The sequence below is a fragment of the Callorhinchus milii genome, unplaced genomic scaffold (assembly GCF_018977255.1).
Source record: "Callorhinchus milii isolate IMCB2004 unplaced genomic scaffold, IMCB_Cmil_1.0 Scaffold1, whole genome shotgun sequence".
Taxonomy (NCBI): Eukaryota; Metazoa; Chordata; class Chondrichthyes; order Chimaeriformes; family Callorhinchidae; genus Callorhinchus; species Callorhinchus milii.
Window position 1 is genome coordinate 47164643 of NW_024704742.1, and position 15860 is coordinate 47180502.

At 45.1% G+C, this 15860-nt stretch overlaps 1 protein-coding gene across 5 annotated transcripts in view; it reads right to left on the reverse strand.

Moving 5' to 3' along the window:
* Positions 1 to 14193, reverse strand: part of LOC103175847 (RELT-like protein 1) — a 30414-nt gene extending 16221 nt beyond the window's left edge. The window contains exon 1 of one of the 5 annotated variants that reach the window (XM_042341333.1): positions 14145 to 14193. In XM_042341333.1, coding sequence (XP_042197267.1) covers positions 14145 to 14148 — 4 coding nt within the window. In that variant the 5' untranslated portion in view covers positions 14149 to 14193. Of the gene's footprint in view, positions 1 to 1845; positions 1880 to 13608; positions 13630 to 13730; positions 13846 to 14144 lie in introns of those variants that run through there. The other 4 variants (XM_007889091.2, XM_007889090.2, XM_007889094.2 and 1 more) reach the window with 4 other exon arrangements.
* Positions 14194 to 15860: the final 1667 nt, after the last annotated feature.

Here is a 15860-nt window from a genome sequence, read left to right on the forward strand (position 1 = left end):
AAAATCCACCTAAACAGGCAAACAGCTGATGAAGTTCAATGCCTCATCTGAAGGATGGCATCTCTCGCTATGTAAGGTCAGTGTAGACTGTGAGCTCAAAGTCCTCAGTGGGGCTTGAAACCCACAACTTCTGACACAATGACACTGACTAACACAATTAAGCCGACACCTTCCAACAGAACCGAGCTGAAGTGAACTCACCACGAGGTGTAGAGTGCAGTTTCAAGAGCATTTTACTGAAACATTTTATTCCCAAGCACGGACATCCTTCACTTCGTGTTTCAAAGGGTCTGTTATTTCTGACTGTCATTAGCTATTTTCACACTTTGCCACAATTAAAATATTTTCAAAAACTTGAGAACAATTTTTAAATATGTACCTTTGTATTGCAGTTAACAGTCTGCTTAAACAATGTTATGGACAGCAATTTCAAAACTATACCATATGAACAAAATAGATGCACGAGATATTTCCAGGTAATCGGTTTATCAATTACCTATTGGCCTAGATTGCAATAACCTAAGAGGAGTGGAGGAGAAAAGAGATCTGGGGATTCTGATCCACAAATCTCTAAAAGTAACAACATAGGTAGATATAGCCATAAAAAAGTCAGTGGGGTCTTCGGCTTTATCTAATAATAATAATCCTTGCATTTGATATAGCACCTTATCACGTCTTCAAGATGACTCAAAGCGCTTCATAGAATATACTGTAAAGTGAATTGACTGTATATTCTGTGGGTGAAACACGGCAGCCAATTGTGAACAGCGGTGTCCCAAAACAGTCGTGGATTGAGTGACCAAATTACAATTATTCATTTTAATCAAAGGGATTATTACCCCCGGAAAAGAGATTCGTCAATCAACTGACAACCAGCTTCCTATTTAGTGCTTGGTAAACAGAGCCATTGTATGCATTAAAAGAGGCATTTATGCATATGTCCCAGAGATAATTCATACTTTTTTGGGTTGCATTTTCAACAGGTTTAGTATAATCAGATAAAAATATATTTTATCAATTAGATTTGTCAATAAAAAATATTTTTATTTAGTTTCAGATTTTCAGAAAAATAATAACACCCAGAAAGTTACTTGCAGTATTAAAATTTAAACTGAAAATATCCAAATTTTGCACAGCATCTCAATTTGAACAAGATCCAAATGTACTGCTCAAAAAGGAGTTGTGGCTTCTTAGCTGAAAGCAATTAGCTGTTAGGCTCTCTATTAATACTAAGCTTCAGCTTCAAAAAAACAATAATAAACAAAATTGGTCATTTTCAATCTACGACTGTTTGTGGGGCATTGCTGTGCGCAATTGGCTGCCGCGTTCGCCCAAAAATATACAGTCAATTCACTTTACAGTATGTTCTGTGAAGCGCTTTGGGACGTCCTCCCGACGTGAAAAGCGCTATATCAAATGCAAGGATTATTATTATTATTATGTTCAGTATGATGGGCGAGGCGTGAGAGGATGGACAAATTTGCCAATTGATACTTTTGGCCATTAAGAACGTGAAAGACTGACCAAAACCTGTCACTATGGAAATCCTCAACAGGACAAAATGGCATCTGTGATGTTTGGATATGGCTGGGAAGAAGGGCAAAAGGAAAGGAAAGCAGATCAGACTTAAAAAGTGGAGAAGGATGAAACATTTTTACTCAATTGAGTTTTGAGGACCAGAAAATATTCACAAGGAATCCTTCTCCAAAAAGAAAGTGGGCAGAGTGAATGAAGTACATAATAGGGTAGGATTTGCATTGGTCTGTGAAAGAATGGAGTTTGATGTACTAAATGGCCTTTTCACATTTCATTTTCTATGGCAGATTTCAATTCAAAGTGCCAAACCTGAAAGTAAGCGCAGTGTAGAATTCCAATGCACCCAAACATTGTGTTGCTGTGAGCAATTGTGCTGCCGTGTTGTCCATAAATACAGTCAACCCACTTGACAGTAAATTCTGTGAAGCACTTTGAGACTTCCTTCTGGCGTTATTAGGCACTGTTCCAATGCATGAATTATTATTAAAAACAAAGCAGAAATTATTATTACAGGGACAAAGCAGAACACAAGTCTGCAACTAAGAATGACTCAGAAACCAACCCATTATGTCGGTTCAGAGAGAAAGCTGAAGCCACTTTGAATGTGGAGATTAAAGAAATACTGACGAAAAATTGCATTGCCAATGACTGGTACAGCCTTCGTTGTTCTTCAATGTGCCAAAATTCTGTGCCAAAATAAATATGCCAAAGGGGGTAAACTTAATGTTAAGATCAATTTTATATACAAAAAGATTCTTTCATGAATCAGTTATTTTCTCAAAAAAAATTAAATTTGACTCCAAATTACCCTGCATTAATGTTATGCTCAAACACCAAAGAAATTCTAAATACATTGTACCACTGATGAATGTTTCAATGCAGTTAGAATCATAAACTGAAATTCAAAGATGAAAGTGGCACAGCTTCTGCTGTTGTCAAACACACACCAATAACAAATCAAATTAAATGTTATTGAAGCAAATCACATCACCTACTTTATTCAATGAAACTAAATGATGCATAGAATGATCAAGGAATGCAATTCTGTCATTATGAATTATAAAAACCTACTTTCATAGCCTGGTATGACTACAACTTGCATTTATATAGCGCCTTTATGTAGAGCAGTGTGTCAGAGTACCTCCACTGAATAGAATGCGCAAAGGGAAAACATACAAAACATACCAAGTACAGCGGGGACCAGGCACCAGTATAACATTACGCCAATTATAACAATAGGTGACAACATTGTGCAAATTTGACTACTAATTTCAAGATTAAATTACCTGCTGTAAATTGTCAATTTGTCAACAGTGTATATGTTACTTTCTACAGCAGCCAACTAAATTAGTAAAAAAAATGCAAACATTTTCACCAAAGGCGATACCCACAAGCAAAAATCTGTTCAATGATTCACTGAAACAAACTCTACAGAAATTACAAGTTAAGTTTGAACGCGCTAGCTGGACAATAAAGTGTGAAAAGCAATGGAGATGGCAATAAGTCAAGTTTTGCCACAAAAATGTTCTCAAGTCTGCACTTGTTAAAAATATTATTTTTGAAATGTTACTGCTCACCAAAACACACAGCCTAAATTTTGAAAAATAGGCCTCTGGCAAAGCTTCGACTAAAGAATTGTTTAAAAAACAACTAATTTCTTTGAACCTATTGTATATCGTGTGCCAGATGAAACGTTTAAGCTTCTGCCTACTCTGGTTGACAGTAAAACATTCATGTTGTTGCAGAACAAAAACTATTTGGTAATTCAGCAAAAATGTCAATTTACACAATACTGTATTGCAGAACAAGACCAAATGCAGTCCACAACAAGAAAGACATCCAGGAAAAATGTAATACAGTATACGAATCATCTACACTAATACTGACAGTCTGTCTGTCTGACAGTGTATCTAGCAATCACACAATAACCAATTGACGTATTGGCATGATTTATAACTCATCGGGATAATCTTGCATCTGGCAGTGTCATTGGCATTTTTTTGAGGGGCTAAATCTCCTATCATTGATGAGCTATATTAAAAAATGCTTTAATTAAGCCCCAAAATATGAAGTATTCATTGCATTCTGCAACTATGTAACAACAGAGGAAAGCACACACAGCTCAGAGAGATGCATCTATATTATGCAGCAAATGTATGGCACGTTTTTCTGGTTGTCATGAGAGCTAGAGTTCTCCCATGTGCAACTGAGAGAGAAAATATATCACAGGAGTCCGCCCACAAGAAGAGCGAATGCAGCCCACAACAAGAGCGAATGCAGCCCACAACAAGAGCGAATGCAGCCCACAACAAGAGCGAATGCAGCCCACAAGAAGGAAGATATCCAGGAAAAAAATAACACAGTATAGGAATTATAATATAATAATTTCTTACATTTCCAAAAATATACTTTCCTGAAGCATGCTATACTATAATGACACTGTTATTGTCCAAGCTATTTTTTGATTGCGACCATGTTAAAAGGAAGTTTTTTTAAAAAATGAAGAGATCTTTCAGGGACGGACTGATGTAGTGAGCTACCAATCTATTTGCTGATTGACAATAATTCTTGTATTTGATATATAGCACCTTTCACCTTGGGAGGATGTCTCAAAGCACTTCACTGGATTCACTGTAAAATGCAGTCACTGTATTTTGTAGGCAAATCCGCTACACAATGGAAGTCATAGTCCGAGGCAAAAAAGGAAGTAATGGAGCCAAATAACAAACTACCTTTGATAGTGAAATATTAAATTAAAATTTTGAATAATGTTGTGCTCCCCTCTAAAACTATTTGTATTGCTTTTTTTTAAAAATATACAAACATGAATCATATATTATATATATCTTAGCTGAACATAGACAAACAGAGGCCATAATCCTTGGCTCCCGTCAATGCCTTCTCTCCTGCAGTTCTGACCTCTTCAACTTCCCCAGCCTATCCTCAAGACTTAAGCTCGACATCAGGTTCCATACCCGGCTGTCCTTCCTACCTACATCCGTTCCCTAACCACAACCGCTTTCCTCCACCTCCATTATATTGCCCACCTCCGACCTATCTTACACCCAATGCAGGCAAGCTTTCAGGCATATTTTTGTCACCTTCCGTTTTGATTATTCCAACGCCCTTCTCACCAGTCAAAAATCCGTCACCTGTACATTCGCCCACTCTAAACTCCATATCCCCATCACACCAGTCCTCGCCAGACTCCAGTGGCTACCTATCACAAAATGGAGGGGAAAAGGGACTTCCAGCGGGCCAAAGCAAATAGGCCAGGCAGAGAAGAGGGGTGTGAGCAGGTTTGAAAGATAGGAAGGTGCTCGGGCATAAAGTGATTTGTAGGCAAGTGTGAAAATCCTCCTTGATCGCCTCCTTTCATCGACCTTCATAAGACTGCACTTTCTTGCTTCCAATCAAACCTCTCCCATTCTTTCTATATCATTTTCACTTATTAAATCTCCATTACCATGGAGTATCCAAACTACATACAACTTATATTTAAATAACGCCCTTCACACAGAATAGGTCTATGGGTGCATACAACAACAACAAAATTACATTTGGAAAGCGCCTTTCACGTCGGGAGGACAGAATTACAGACCCGAGCTGGGGGTCGGGGAGGGGTAGTGGGGGGGGCGGGGAAAGCAGGGAGATCGAAAACACGGTTGAAGAGGAGGGTCTTGAGATAGGTCTTGAATAATAATAATCCTTGCATTTGATATAGCGCTTTTCACGTCTTCTAGACATCCCAAAGCGCTTCACAGAATATACTGTAAAGTGAATTGACTGTATATTTGTTGGCGAACATATTTCATAATTTGGAAATATTGTACATTTGAAGGTGGCGAGGGAGACGGCGAAGTGGAGGGACTGCAGGATGGAGTTCCAGAGGGTGGGGGCAGAGTGGTGGAGGGCCCGCCTGCCAATAGTGGGGCCAGCGAGGTGGGTACATGAAGCAGGCTGGAGTCTGCTGATCGGAGGGAGTGAGCAGGATGGGAGGGGGTTAGGAGGTTGCAGAGGTCGGGGGAAGCAAGACCATGGAGGGCTTTAAAAGTGAGAACCAGGATCTTGAACTGTATCCTCTGTATGATGGGAAGCCAGTGGAGTTGGGCAAGGATGGGAGTAATTGGGTCGCGGAGCCTAGGACGGGAGAGGACACAGGCTGCAGAGTTCTAGATGATCTGCAGCCTATGGAGGGAGGAGTTGGGGAGGCCGACATACATACAGAGGAGAACCGTTACCACACTATAAAACCACAACCCCATAACAAGAATGATAGCAGATTTCACTGCACATTTGACTGAATCGCGCCATAGGTATAACATAACATGTAGGAGTAGGAGTAGGCCATTCGGCCCTTCGAGCCTGCCCCGCCATTCAATCATGGCTGATCTTCTAATCTAACTCCAGCTAATAACCGAACCCTGCCTTATCCCCATATCCCTTAATCCCTTTTACAATAAGATCAGTCAGTTTCTGTGCTAAAAGTAAAATGTCTGACTTCCAAGACATTAGGTCACCACCAACATCACTTCTCATTTGCTGCGCATATAATGGCAATCTAATGTCATGGAAGTCAGTCATTTTAGCGCAAAACCTAGTCAGCACACAGGGAATTTACCCACGCCTGGAATGGAGTGCATATTCTCTCCCCAAAGGAATGAATCCTGCTCACGCAATATTCAGAAGTATCAACCACAGGAGAGCAAGAACTATGGCTTGAGGGCCCAAGAGTATACGCTAAGGCAGGGTGGTCCAACCACTTGGCTGCTGAGGACTGGATTTGAGAAATGTCTGCAGGCCACATACACAATATTTTTGTGTTTCCCTTCCAGAAACTTAACACAACAATGAAACGCACCTTTTTCACATTGGAGGGACGTCACAAAGCGCTCAATATTGCTGGCTGGGCGCCTGAGCTGGGGCTGGGCACCTGAGCTGGGGCTGGGCACCTGAGCTGGACACCTGAGCTGGGGCTGGGCGCCTGAGCTGGGGCTGGGCGCCTGAGCTGGGGCTGGGCGCCTGAGCTGGGGCTGGGCGCCTGAGCTGGGGCTGGGCGCCTGAGCTGGGGCTGGGCGCCTGAGCTGGGGCTGGGCGCCTGAGCTGGGGCTGGGCGCCTGAGCTGGGGCTGGGCGCCTGAGCTGGGGCTGGGCGCCTGAGCTGGGGCTGGGCGCCTGAGCTGGGGCTGGGCGCCTGAGCTGGGGCTGGGCGCCTGAGCTGGGGCTGGGCGCCTGAGCTGGGGCTGGGCGCCTGAGCTGGGGCTGGGCGCCTGAGCTGGGGCTGGGCGCCTGAGCTGGGGCTGGGCGCCTGAGCTGGGGCTGGGCGCCTAGATGGGGACCGAGGGTGGTATGAGGGTTGAGGGTTTCTGCTGACTGAATTAAAGCATTTTGAAATTTGCCCTCAAACCTTTTCAATGTTGATTTTCCACTCTCCATCTTCATATGTTTAGCTTTTTAAGATTCCTTTCCTTTGGCCCCACCCAAAATACACAAATTTATACATGTTTACTTTTTTTAAAAAAGATATATTTTCTGTATAAAATTTAATAAAGATTAAACCTCTTCCTCCATTTAGTGAGTCACTTTTGATATTTTAGAGGGTATCCCTGTTGCAATACAACTATTACATCCACAAACTCACAACAAAGCACATCTAAACAAGACTGCTTTCTGGATTGCGCAATATGCAGATGAAATAACATAAATGGATAATCCAACTAGCCTGAAGATAGCCTTTTTTAAAAAAAACCATAGGAAGCCAGCCATTTGGCTCTGGAAGTTGGATGTGTCACACATCCAGGTATAACCTGGAGCCATAATAACACTGAATAACATGCACTAAACAAGGGAATGTTATAACTGAGTTATCCAGATTTGGAGGGGAAAAAAACAGTTCAATAAAATTGGAATTGGCATTTGAATATCCAACTTTTTTTGTGACAATGTATTTTAAGTAAAATGTTTTGATGAATTCTAGCTAAACAACTTTAGATTTTACTGTCGTTCAAAAAGCTTTTAAACTTTAAAGTCTGAAAATTTAACATTTTTAATTCAAATATACTCTACCAATGGATCAATAGTCCAGCTAGCATATAAGAACATAAGAATAAAAGAAATAGGAGCAGGAGTAGGCCATTCAGCCCCTCGAGCCTGCCCCTCCATTTAATAAGATCATGGTTGATCTAACCTAATTCCATTTACCAGCCATTTCCCCTTTAGAATAGCCCTGAAGTTTTTAAAAATCTATGATCTCAGTCTTGAATAATGTTCAATGACTGAGCATCCACAGTTTTCTGGGGTAGAGAATCCATAAATTCACTACCCTCTGAATGATGAAATGTTTTCTCAACTCAGTTCTAAAGGGATGACCTTTAATCCTGAGCCTATGACCCCTAGGTTTAGATTCTCCAACCAGGGGAAACAGTCTCACACTATCTATCCTGTCAAGACCCTTAAGAATCTTATAGGTTTCTATAAGATCACCTCTAATTCTTCTATATTCTAGAGAATATAGGCCTAATTTACTCAACCTCTCCTTGTAGGTCAACCCCCTCGGAACCAATCTCGTGAATCTACGCTGCACCCCCTCAAAGGCGAGTATATCCTTTATTAAATAAGGAGACCAAAGCTGCACACAATATTCCAGATGCGGTCTCACCGAGGCCCTCTACAATTGCAGCAAGACTTCCATACTCTTGTACTCTAACCCCTTTGCAATGAACGCTAACATGGCATTAGCCTTCCTAATTGCTTGCTTTACCTGCACACTAACTTGCTGTGATTGGTGTACAAGGGCACCTAAATCCCTCTGAATACTAACACTATCTAGTCTCTCCCCCTCTAGAAAATAGTCTGCTTTTCTACTTTTTCTACCTAGGTGAATAACTTCACACTTCCCCACATTGTACTCCATCTGCCACTTTCTTGGCCACTCACTTAACCTGTCTGTATCCCTTTGCATCCTCCTTGTGTCCTCCTCACAGCTCACTTTCCCACCTAGCTTTGTATCGTCTGCAAATTTAGATACATTTAAGCTCTATTTCCTCATCTAAGTCATTGATGTAGACTGTAAACAGTTGAGGCCCAAGCACACTGATCCTTGCGGTACTCTACTAGTCACATCCTGCCAATCTGAGAAGGACCCATCTATCCCTACTCTCTATTTTCTGCCTGTTAACCACTCTTCAATCCATGCTAATATATTACCCTTAATTCCATGAGACCTAATGTTATGTAACAATCTTTTATGTGGTACCTTGTCAAATGCCTTCTGAAAATCCAAGTACACTATATCCACTGGTTCCCCCCATCTAACCTGCTAGCTAACATCGTCAAAAAACTCTAAAAGATTTATTGAACACAATTTCCCTTTCATAAAACCATGTTGACTCTACCTAATCGCATTATGACTTTCTAAGTGCCCCACCACAACATCCCTAACTGTAGACTCTGAAATACGAAATTTCAAAACCCAGATATAAGGAGGGGAAAAATTATACAATACAAAATTATATTTGTAAAGTGCCTTTCACATCAGGACGACGTTCCAATGTGCTGAAAAAGTCAGGGATTAGGACTCAAGCGGGTGGTAGGTTGGGATCAGGGAGGGTGGAGGGCAGAGAAGGTATGAGGGTGGCCGAAGCCATGGTCGAGGAGGAGGGTTTTAAGACACACCTTTAAGGAGGCAAGGGAGGGAGCAAGGCAAAGGGAATGTGGGACGGAATTCCAGAGGGTGGGGGCAGAGAGGCTGAAGGGGTGACCGCCAATGATGGGGCGGCCGGCTGGGGACATGGAGCAGGCCAGACAGAGTCTGCTGAGCGGAGGGGGAGGGTAGGTTGATAAAGGGTTAGCAGGTCGCAGAGGTTGGAGGGGCAACACCTCATTTTCAGATTTCCACTCCCAATTAATATCCAGTGACCTCTGTTGGAGATGCAAATATGTGATTGTTAGGAAGAAAGGATGGGGTTTGGTTATACTATAACATGCTCACAGTCAAAATAATTTGTGAACACAATCTATCTAGAGTCACACAAAAAAAACACTCAATCAACTTGTAACCATGGTTTGCCCCCAGTAGTAAGGAAAAATGAGGTGAGAGTTAGGGGAGAAGATTGGTGGAGAAAAAAAATTAAGCAAAAAAAAATTAAAGTTCTACACTGGCCACCCATTCCTTTTTTTATAAGGGATATTTCAAAACATTACTCTGCTGGGAAAAATTCCACAACTGCAACTGTGTATTGCCCCAATAATATTTCTACAAAATAGTCATATCATTTTACATTATGTGGTGTCCTGTAGCTCAGTGGTTAGACCACTTGCCTTACAAGCGAGAAACCTGGGTTCAATTTCCGGCAGGGCGAAACCTTGGGCAAGTTTTTTTCCTTACTCCACATGCCTAATAATAATTCTTCCAAAATAAAACAATAATAAATTGTTCATTTTCAATCCACGACTGTTTGTGGGACATTCACCCACAAATATAGTCAATTCACTTTGCAGCCTATTCTGTGAAGCGCTTTGAGACATCGAGAAGACATGAAAAGCGCGATATCAAATGCAAGGTTTCTTTATTATTATTATCCTGGGAAATGTGTTGAGATGTCTCATCAATGCAATAAGCGGCTATATGAAATGAGTGTTTTTTTTTAAAAAAACTGGGAAAGCACTTCCAACTTGACGTTAAAAAAAACTTTTATTGGTTATGAATACGCATTTAAAGCACAATGTATAATTTGCAATGTTATCCATTTTAGTACTCAGTACAGTACAACTTCAAAGTGGTGAATTATAATATTTATACTGATCAAGAACAGGATTGTCTGGCACCATTCAAAAACTCCCTTCAAGTTTTAACCAGTCAGAAATGCTGGACAGTAAACCTACCAAAATAAAACAAAAAATTAAACTTTGGAAAAAAGATGGAACTGGATGTTTCAGTACTTTCCGCCTTTGCATTTGCAAATTTTACAAGTTCAGAACTTTTGTCATCGTTCATAAAGAGAAAAGTTTAAAATCCTAGATTTATGAAAATATCAGTACAGGAAATAAATCTATACCTATGTCGTGCAAGCTCCACAACTGGATCCATATACTCAAAACCCATTTTCCTGCCTTACCCTTTTATATCTCGGTATAGACGTAACTAGCTGTAGTTATTTTGCTAATCAAATAGGCGTACTTATTCTTTAGGGTTGACGGTTATATACAATTAAAAAGACAGCAACCTGTTTGTTTGTGATCAATCTCCTGGAGCATTACTGGGCCATTCATGAATACCCAATCTCAGACTAGGTAGCAGTTGGGAGAACAAAATTGGCCTCAGAAAGGATACTGCATCCTGCAAGGATGTTCCAGTGTCCTGAAGTGTTTGTCCAGATCTTTTTTTCTGATATCTCCCCTTTTCCCCTATCAATCGGTTTCATAAAGAAACAATCTACTGACATTTATCTGAAACTCCACCTTGTTTTCCCATGGCAAAGCTTTCATCAATAATGCTTGCATTTGGTATATTGGCATGTATCAATGTCTTGAAGGAGGCAAGTGAGGGGGTGAGGCGAAGGGACTGTGGGTTGGTGTTCCAGTAGGTGAGGACAGAGTGGCTGAAGGCCCGCAGGACAATGGTGGGGCGGGCAAGATGGGGACATGAAGCAGGCTGGAGCCCGCTGAGGGGTGGGAGCAGACAGGTTCGTAGGGAGTTAGGAGCTCACAGAGATAGGGAGGAGCAATTCTGTGGAGGGTTTTGAAGGTGAGGATCAGGATTTTGAACTGTAGCTTTTGAGTGATTGGGAGCAAGTGGAGTCGGGCGAGGATGGGGATGATGGGGTTCTGAAAGACTCCACCACCAAAAATACAGCGCACCATTTGGAATGCCATCTCGGCTGCGAGCTCTCAGGTTGTTGGCTTGAATCCACAAGCTTATGACTTAGGGTCAAAAGTGCTACCAACTGAACCAGGCTGACAGCTCAAATCACAGAAAAGATGTTCCTTTACAGCTCACGATAGCACATTACGTTCTATAATTACCCTTGATAATCTTCTTTAACAGCAAGGTGCAATGATACCGAGTTATGATCTCAATTCCCAAAAACGAATCATACAACTTGCCAGAACTGGCACTGCACTACAGCGACATGTATTCTATTACATAGTATGCATTATTCGTGTGCTTCCATGCATGCACATATGAACACACATAAGAATCTACTTCGAGTTCCTAAATGCCAGTGCTCATTAGCTGGTATCACCTTAAGAATTAACATACCAGATTGTAACCTTATTTTCACATTGCAAAGGGACAATACTATTTAAAAAATCACAATACTCCCAAGCATCAAACAATGTGGCTAACTGCCAGACAATCACAAACGACTGTATGAATACACAATCCCACAATGAGTGCGAGTATGTATGAACATGCATTATGTATCACCCTTCACGTATAACAATGTTCTGAAATATTCCACATGGACAGTGTCAGAAGCCAAGCCGGGAACAGGGTGGGACAGGAGGTCGAAGAAACCATAAGCTTAGTCAAAAAGTAGGCATTTAAAGAGGGGTGGGGGGAAAAGGAGTGCAGTTCCCAAGGTTAGAGGTGTCTTGTTGCTGAAAGCTCAGTCACCAATGGTGGTGAGAAGAGGGCTGAGAATGCCCAAACCAGAGTTAGCAGAGTAAAAGAAGATTACAGAAGTAAAGATACTGACATACCATCTCCCAAAAGATGAGCTACGCTGTCTACGAGTTATAGATTGCAATGCAATTCCAAGCATAAATCTTAGCCCAGCCACAAATCCCTTCCAAACATATGGCAGCAAGCAGAAGAGTGGAGTAGAAGATCACAGATGTTAGATAAAATAATAATCCTTGTATTTAATATTGCGACTTATCACGTCATCAAGACATCTCAAAGCGCTTCACCAGATCTACTGTAAAGTGGTTTGATTGTATTTTGTGGGCGAACAATTTGGTCAGAAGCTGAGCGGGAGACGAGATTTTAATCAAACTTTAGTTGTTAATCTTTATGCAGTCCAACACCTTCACGTTGCCAGGGGTGGGAGAGAAGAGATCCGATTTTCCTTTTTTTTTAAAAAAAATTGTTAATCTCAGCGCAGTCCAGCACTGGCGGCGCCCACTGTCTTGGGAACCGCGTCGGGGAGACGTTATGGATACAAACGTGAGCTAAAGTGCTGGAAAGAGATCGACAGCCAACTTGCCGGCAAGAGATTCGGGAACATAGTTCCTTGAGAGAATAATCACTGATATCACTGGCAATCGGATCAGATGTCAGTGAAGTGGGTGAGTGAGTGGGTGGAGTGGGTAAGAGGTGTTCAGATGCCCAGTCATTTCAGGGCGCCCCTGAAAATCAAAGGGCCCGACTGCGAACAATAAAACACGGGGAACAAGGCAAGGCGGGCATGGCCGGGCAGGGCAGGGCCGGGCAGGGCAGCCGGGCAGGGCAGGGCCGGGCAGGGCAGCCGGGCAGGGCAGGGCCGCCGGGCAGGGCAGCCGGGCAGGGCAGCCGGGCAGGGCCGCCGGGCAGGGCCGCCGGGCAGGGCAGCCGGGCAGGGCAGCCGGGCAGGGCAGGGCCGGGCGGGGCCAGGCAGGGCAGGGCAGGGCAGGGCGGGGCCAGGCGGGGCAGGGCAGGGCCGGGCCAGGCGGGGCAGGGCCGGGCAGGGCCGGGCCGGGCAGGGCAGGGCCGGGCAGGGCAGGGCCAGGCAGGGCAGGGCAGGGGAAAAGAAGGGGAAGCCCGAACAGAGAAAAAAAAACACACAAACACAACCGATCCTCACTGCTGCCCACAGAATCGTACAGCACAGGAGGAGGCCATTTAGCCCATAGGCGTCTCTGCGGTGGGCTCTTCCAAAAGAAGCTTAAACCAAATCAATCCCCCGCCCACACACACACACACACACACAGCCCCGCAAACTTGTCCTCCCCAAATTATTATCCCTTAACAACGCCGTCCGTTCACACCGCCGGGGAGCGAGCCCACTCGGGACACACGCTCCAGGTGCTCGCCGACGGCGTCGTGGCGCACTTTTCCACCCCCCAAAACATGTTTACTACCCCCCCGCACCTCACCACCACCACCACCACCACAACCGCCGCATTACAGAAACCCCCGCACAACACGTTCGCAAAACGAGTTGAGAGGAGAGGAAAGCCCGACGTGTCTTTGCTCTCGAGTTAGTCGCTCACCGCCGCCGCCACCGCCCGCGCTCGGCTCCATCCCCGGCTACAGCTGTTGGTAATTTAAACTTCGAACCGCGGCTCGAGACGAGCTGCCACCAACCGCCACCGCCCCCCAACCCCCGGCGCCGCTCGCGCCTCCCCCCCGGCGCCGCTCGCGCCTCCCCCCGGCGCCGCTCGCGCCTCCCCCGTCCATCCTACGTCACCGCCTCTGGGGTGCGTCAGAAATCAAAATAAAATGTCGCAGCCCCGAAAGGGTAACCAAACCCGAGCCCTCCCGCCGCCCCCCCCAAAAAAAAAAGTAGCCCAATACGAGGCGTCCGCCCGCTTATATGGCCGGCAGACTGGCCGATTGAGGCTGAGTGCTTTTTTCCCCCCCCCCCTCTCTCGAAACTGTGCGAGAAAAGGTCTTCGAAAACCCACGCATTTCACCGTTTTAAATTTTTCGGATGTTTCGAAAAGTGGGCACCCGCCCCAACGCTGTTATTTTACGCGACGCGCAGGAAAAACACGCCCCAATTGGGCGTGAACCCGACCAATCCGCCAACATTGGTTACCGCCGGGCAGACACACAACTCGCGCGATCAGTCAATCAATCGATCGATCCATCGATCGATCCGATCGCCCGCCCGCCCTCCGTCCGCCCTTCAACGTCTGCGCAAGACGCGCCACGCGCTTGTGCCTCTACGTCAATCAATGACGTCACCGCCCCGCCCCCACCCGAGCCCTCGGCGAACTTCCGCTTCACGGGCTTGACGCACTGCGCATCCCGTCTGCGCACCCTAAGTGCGCCCTGTGGTTATGTGGTGAAGAGCAGCTGTAATGTTGGCTGTGAATCCAACAACACCAACACCCAATAATGCAACACAATACAAATTACATTTGCAAAGCGCCTTTCACGTCCGGAGGAGCACCCAAGGTGCTGGACAGTCAGGGATGTAAACGCGCTTGAGACGCTACCCTGAGACGCAGGGAGGGCGCTATGTATACGTTGTTGTTGTCATTGCTGGATTTGGCCCCGAGCTTGGGGGGGGGTCGGGATCGGGGAGGCTGGAGGGTAGGAGGATGGCCGAAGGCTCGGTCGAAGAGGAGGGTTTTGAGACGCGCCTTGAAGGAGGCAAGGGGGCGGGGAGTGAGACGAAGGGAATGTGGGATGGAGTTCCATAGGGTGGGGGCAGAGAGGCTGAAGGCCCGACCACCATTGGTGCAGTGGGCTGGGCGGAGGACGTAGAGTGCGACTGGTTGATATGGGGTTAGCAAGTCACAGGTAGGGAGGGGTAAGGCCATGGAAGGCCTTGCAGGCAAGCACAAAGATTTTGAATTCTATTGCCAGTGGAGTCCGGCGAGGATGGGGGTGATGAGGTCATGGAGCCTGGTGCAGGAAAGGACACGAGCTGCAGAGTTCTGGATGATCTGCAGCTTGTGGAGGGAAGAGTTGGGAAGGCCGACAAGCAGTGAGTTGGCGTAGTTGAGGCTAGATGTGATGAATGCGTGGATGAGGGTTTCGGTGGCCTGAGGAGTGAGGCAGTGATGGAGGCGGGCGATCTTGCAGAGGTGTAGGAAGGTAGAGCGAGTCATGGCACGAACATGGGGTAGAAAGGATAGTTGAGGGTCAAACAAGTCGCCAAGGTGCTGGACTGGCTCAGTGAGGTGGAGTGTACAACCATGTGATTGTGGAGGCGCTGACGAGAGCCAATCAGGAGAGCCTCGGTCTTGTTGACGTTCAACTGAAGAAAGTTAACTCTCATCCAGGACTTGATGTCTGACAGACACTCTGTCAGGACAGCAGTGGTCCTGGAGTCGAGGGTGGAGGCAGAGGGGTAGAGTTGGGTGTCATCTGCATTCATGTGGAAGTTGACCTCCTGCCAAGATGGAACATATAGATAGTGAAGAGGAAGGGACCAAGGACAGAGCCCTGAGGAACGGCGCACGTGACGGTGCGGGGGATAAAGGAGAAACCGTTTGTGGAGATGAAGTGTAGGCTGTATGAGAGCTATGACCTGAACCATTCAAGGACAGAACCATGAAGGCTGAGGTGACAGGAGAGGCGGTGGGAGAGGATAGAGTCGTCAATGGTGTCAAAGGCAGCAGAAAGGTCAAGGAGGATGAGGAGGCAGAGGGAGTCCAGGTCGCAGATGG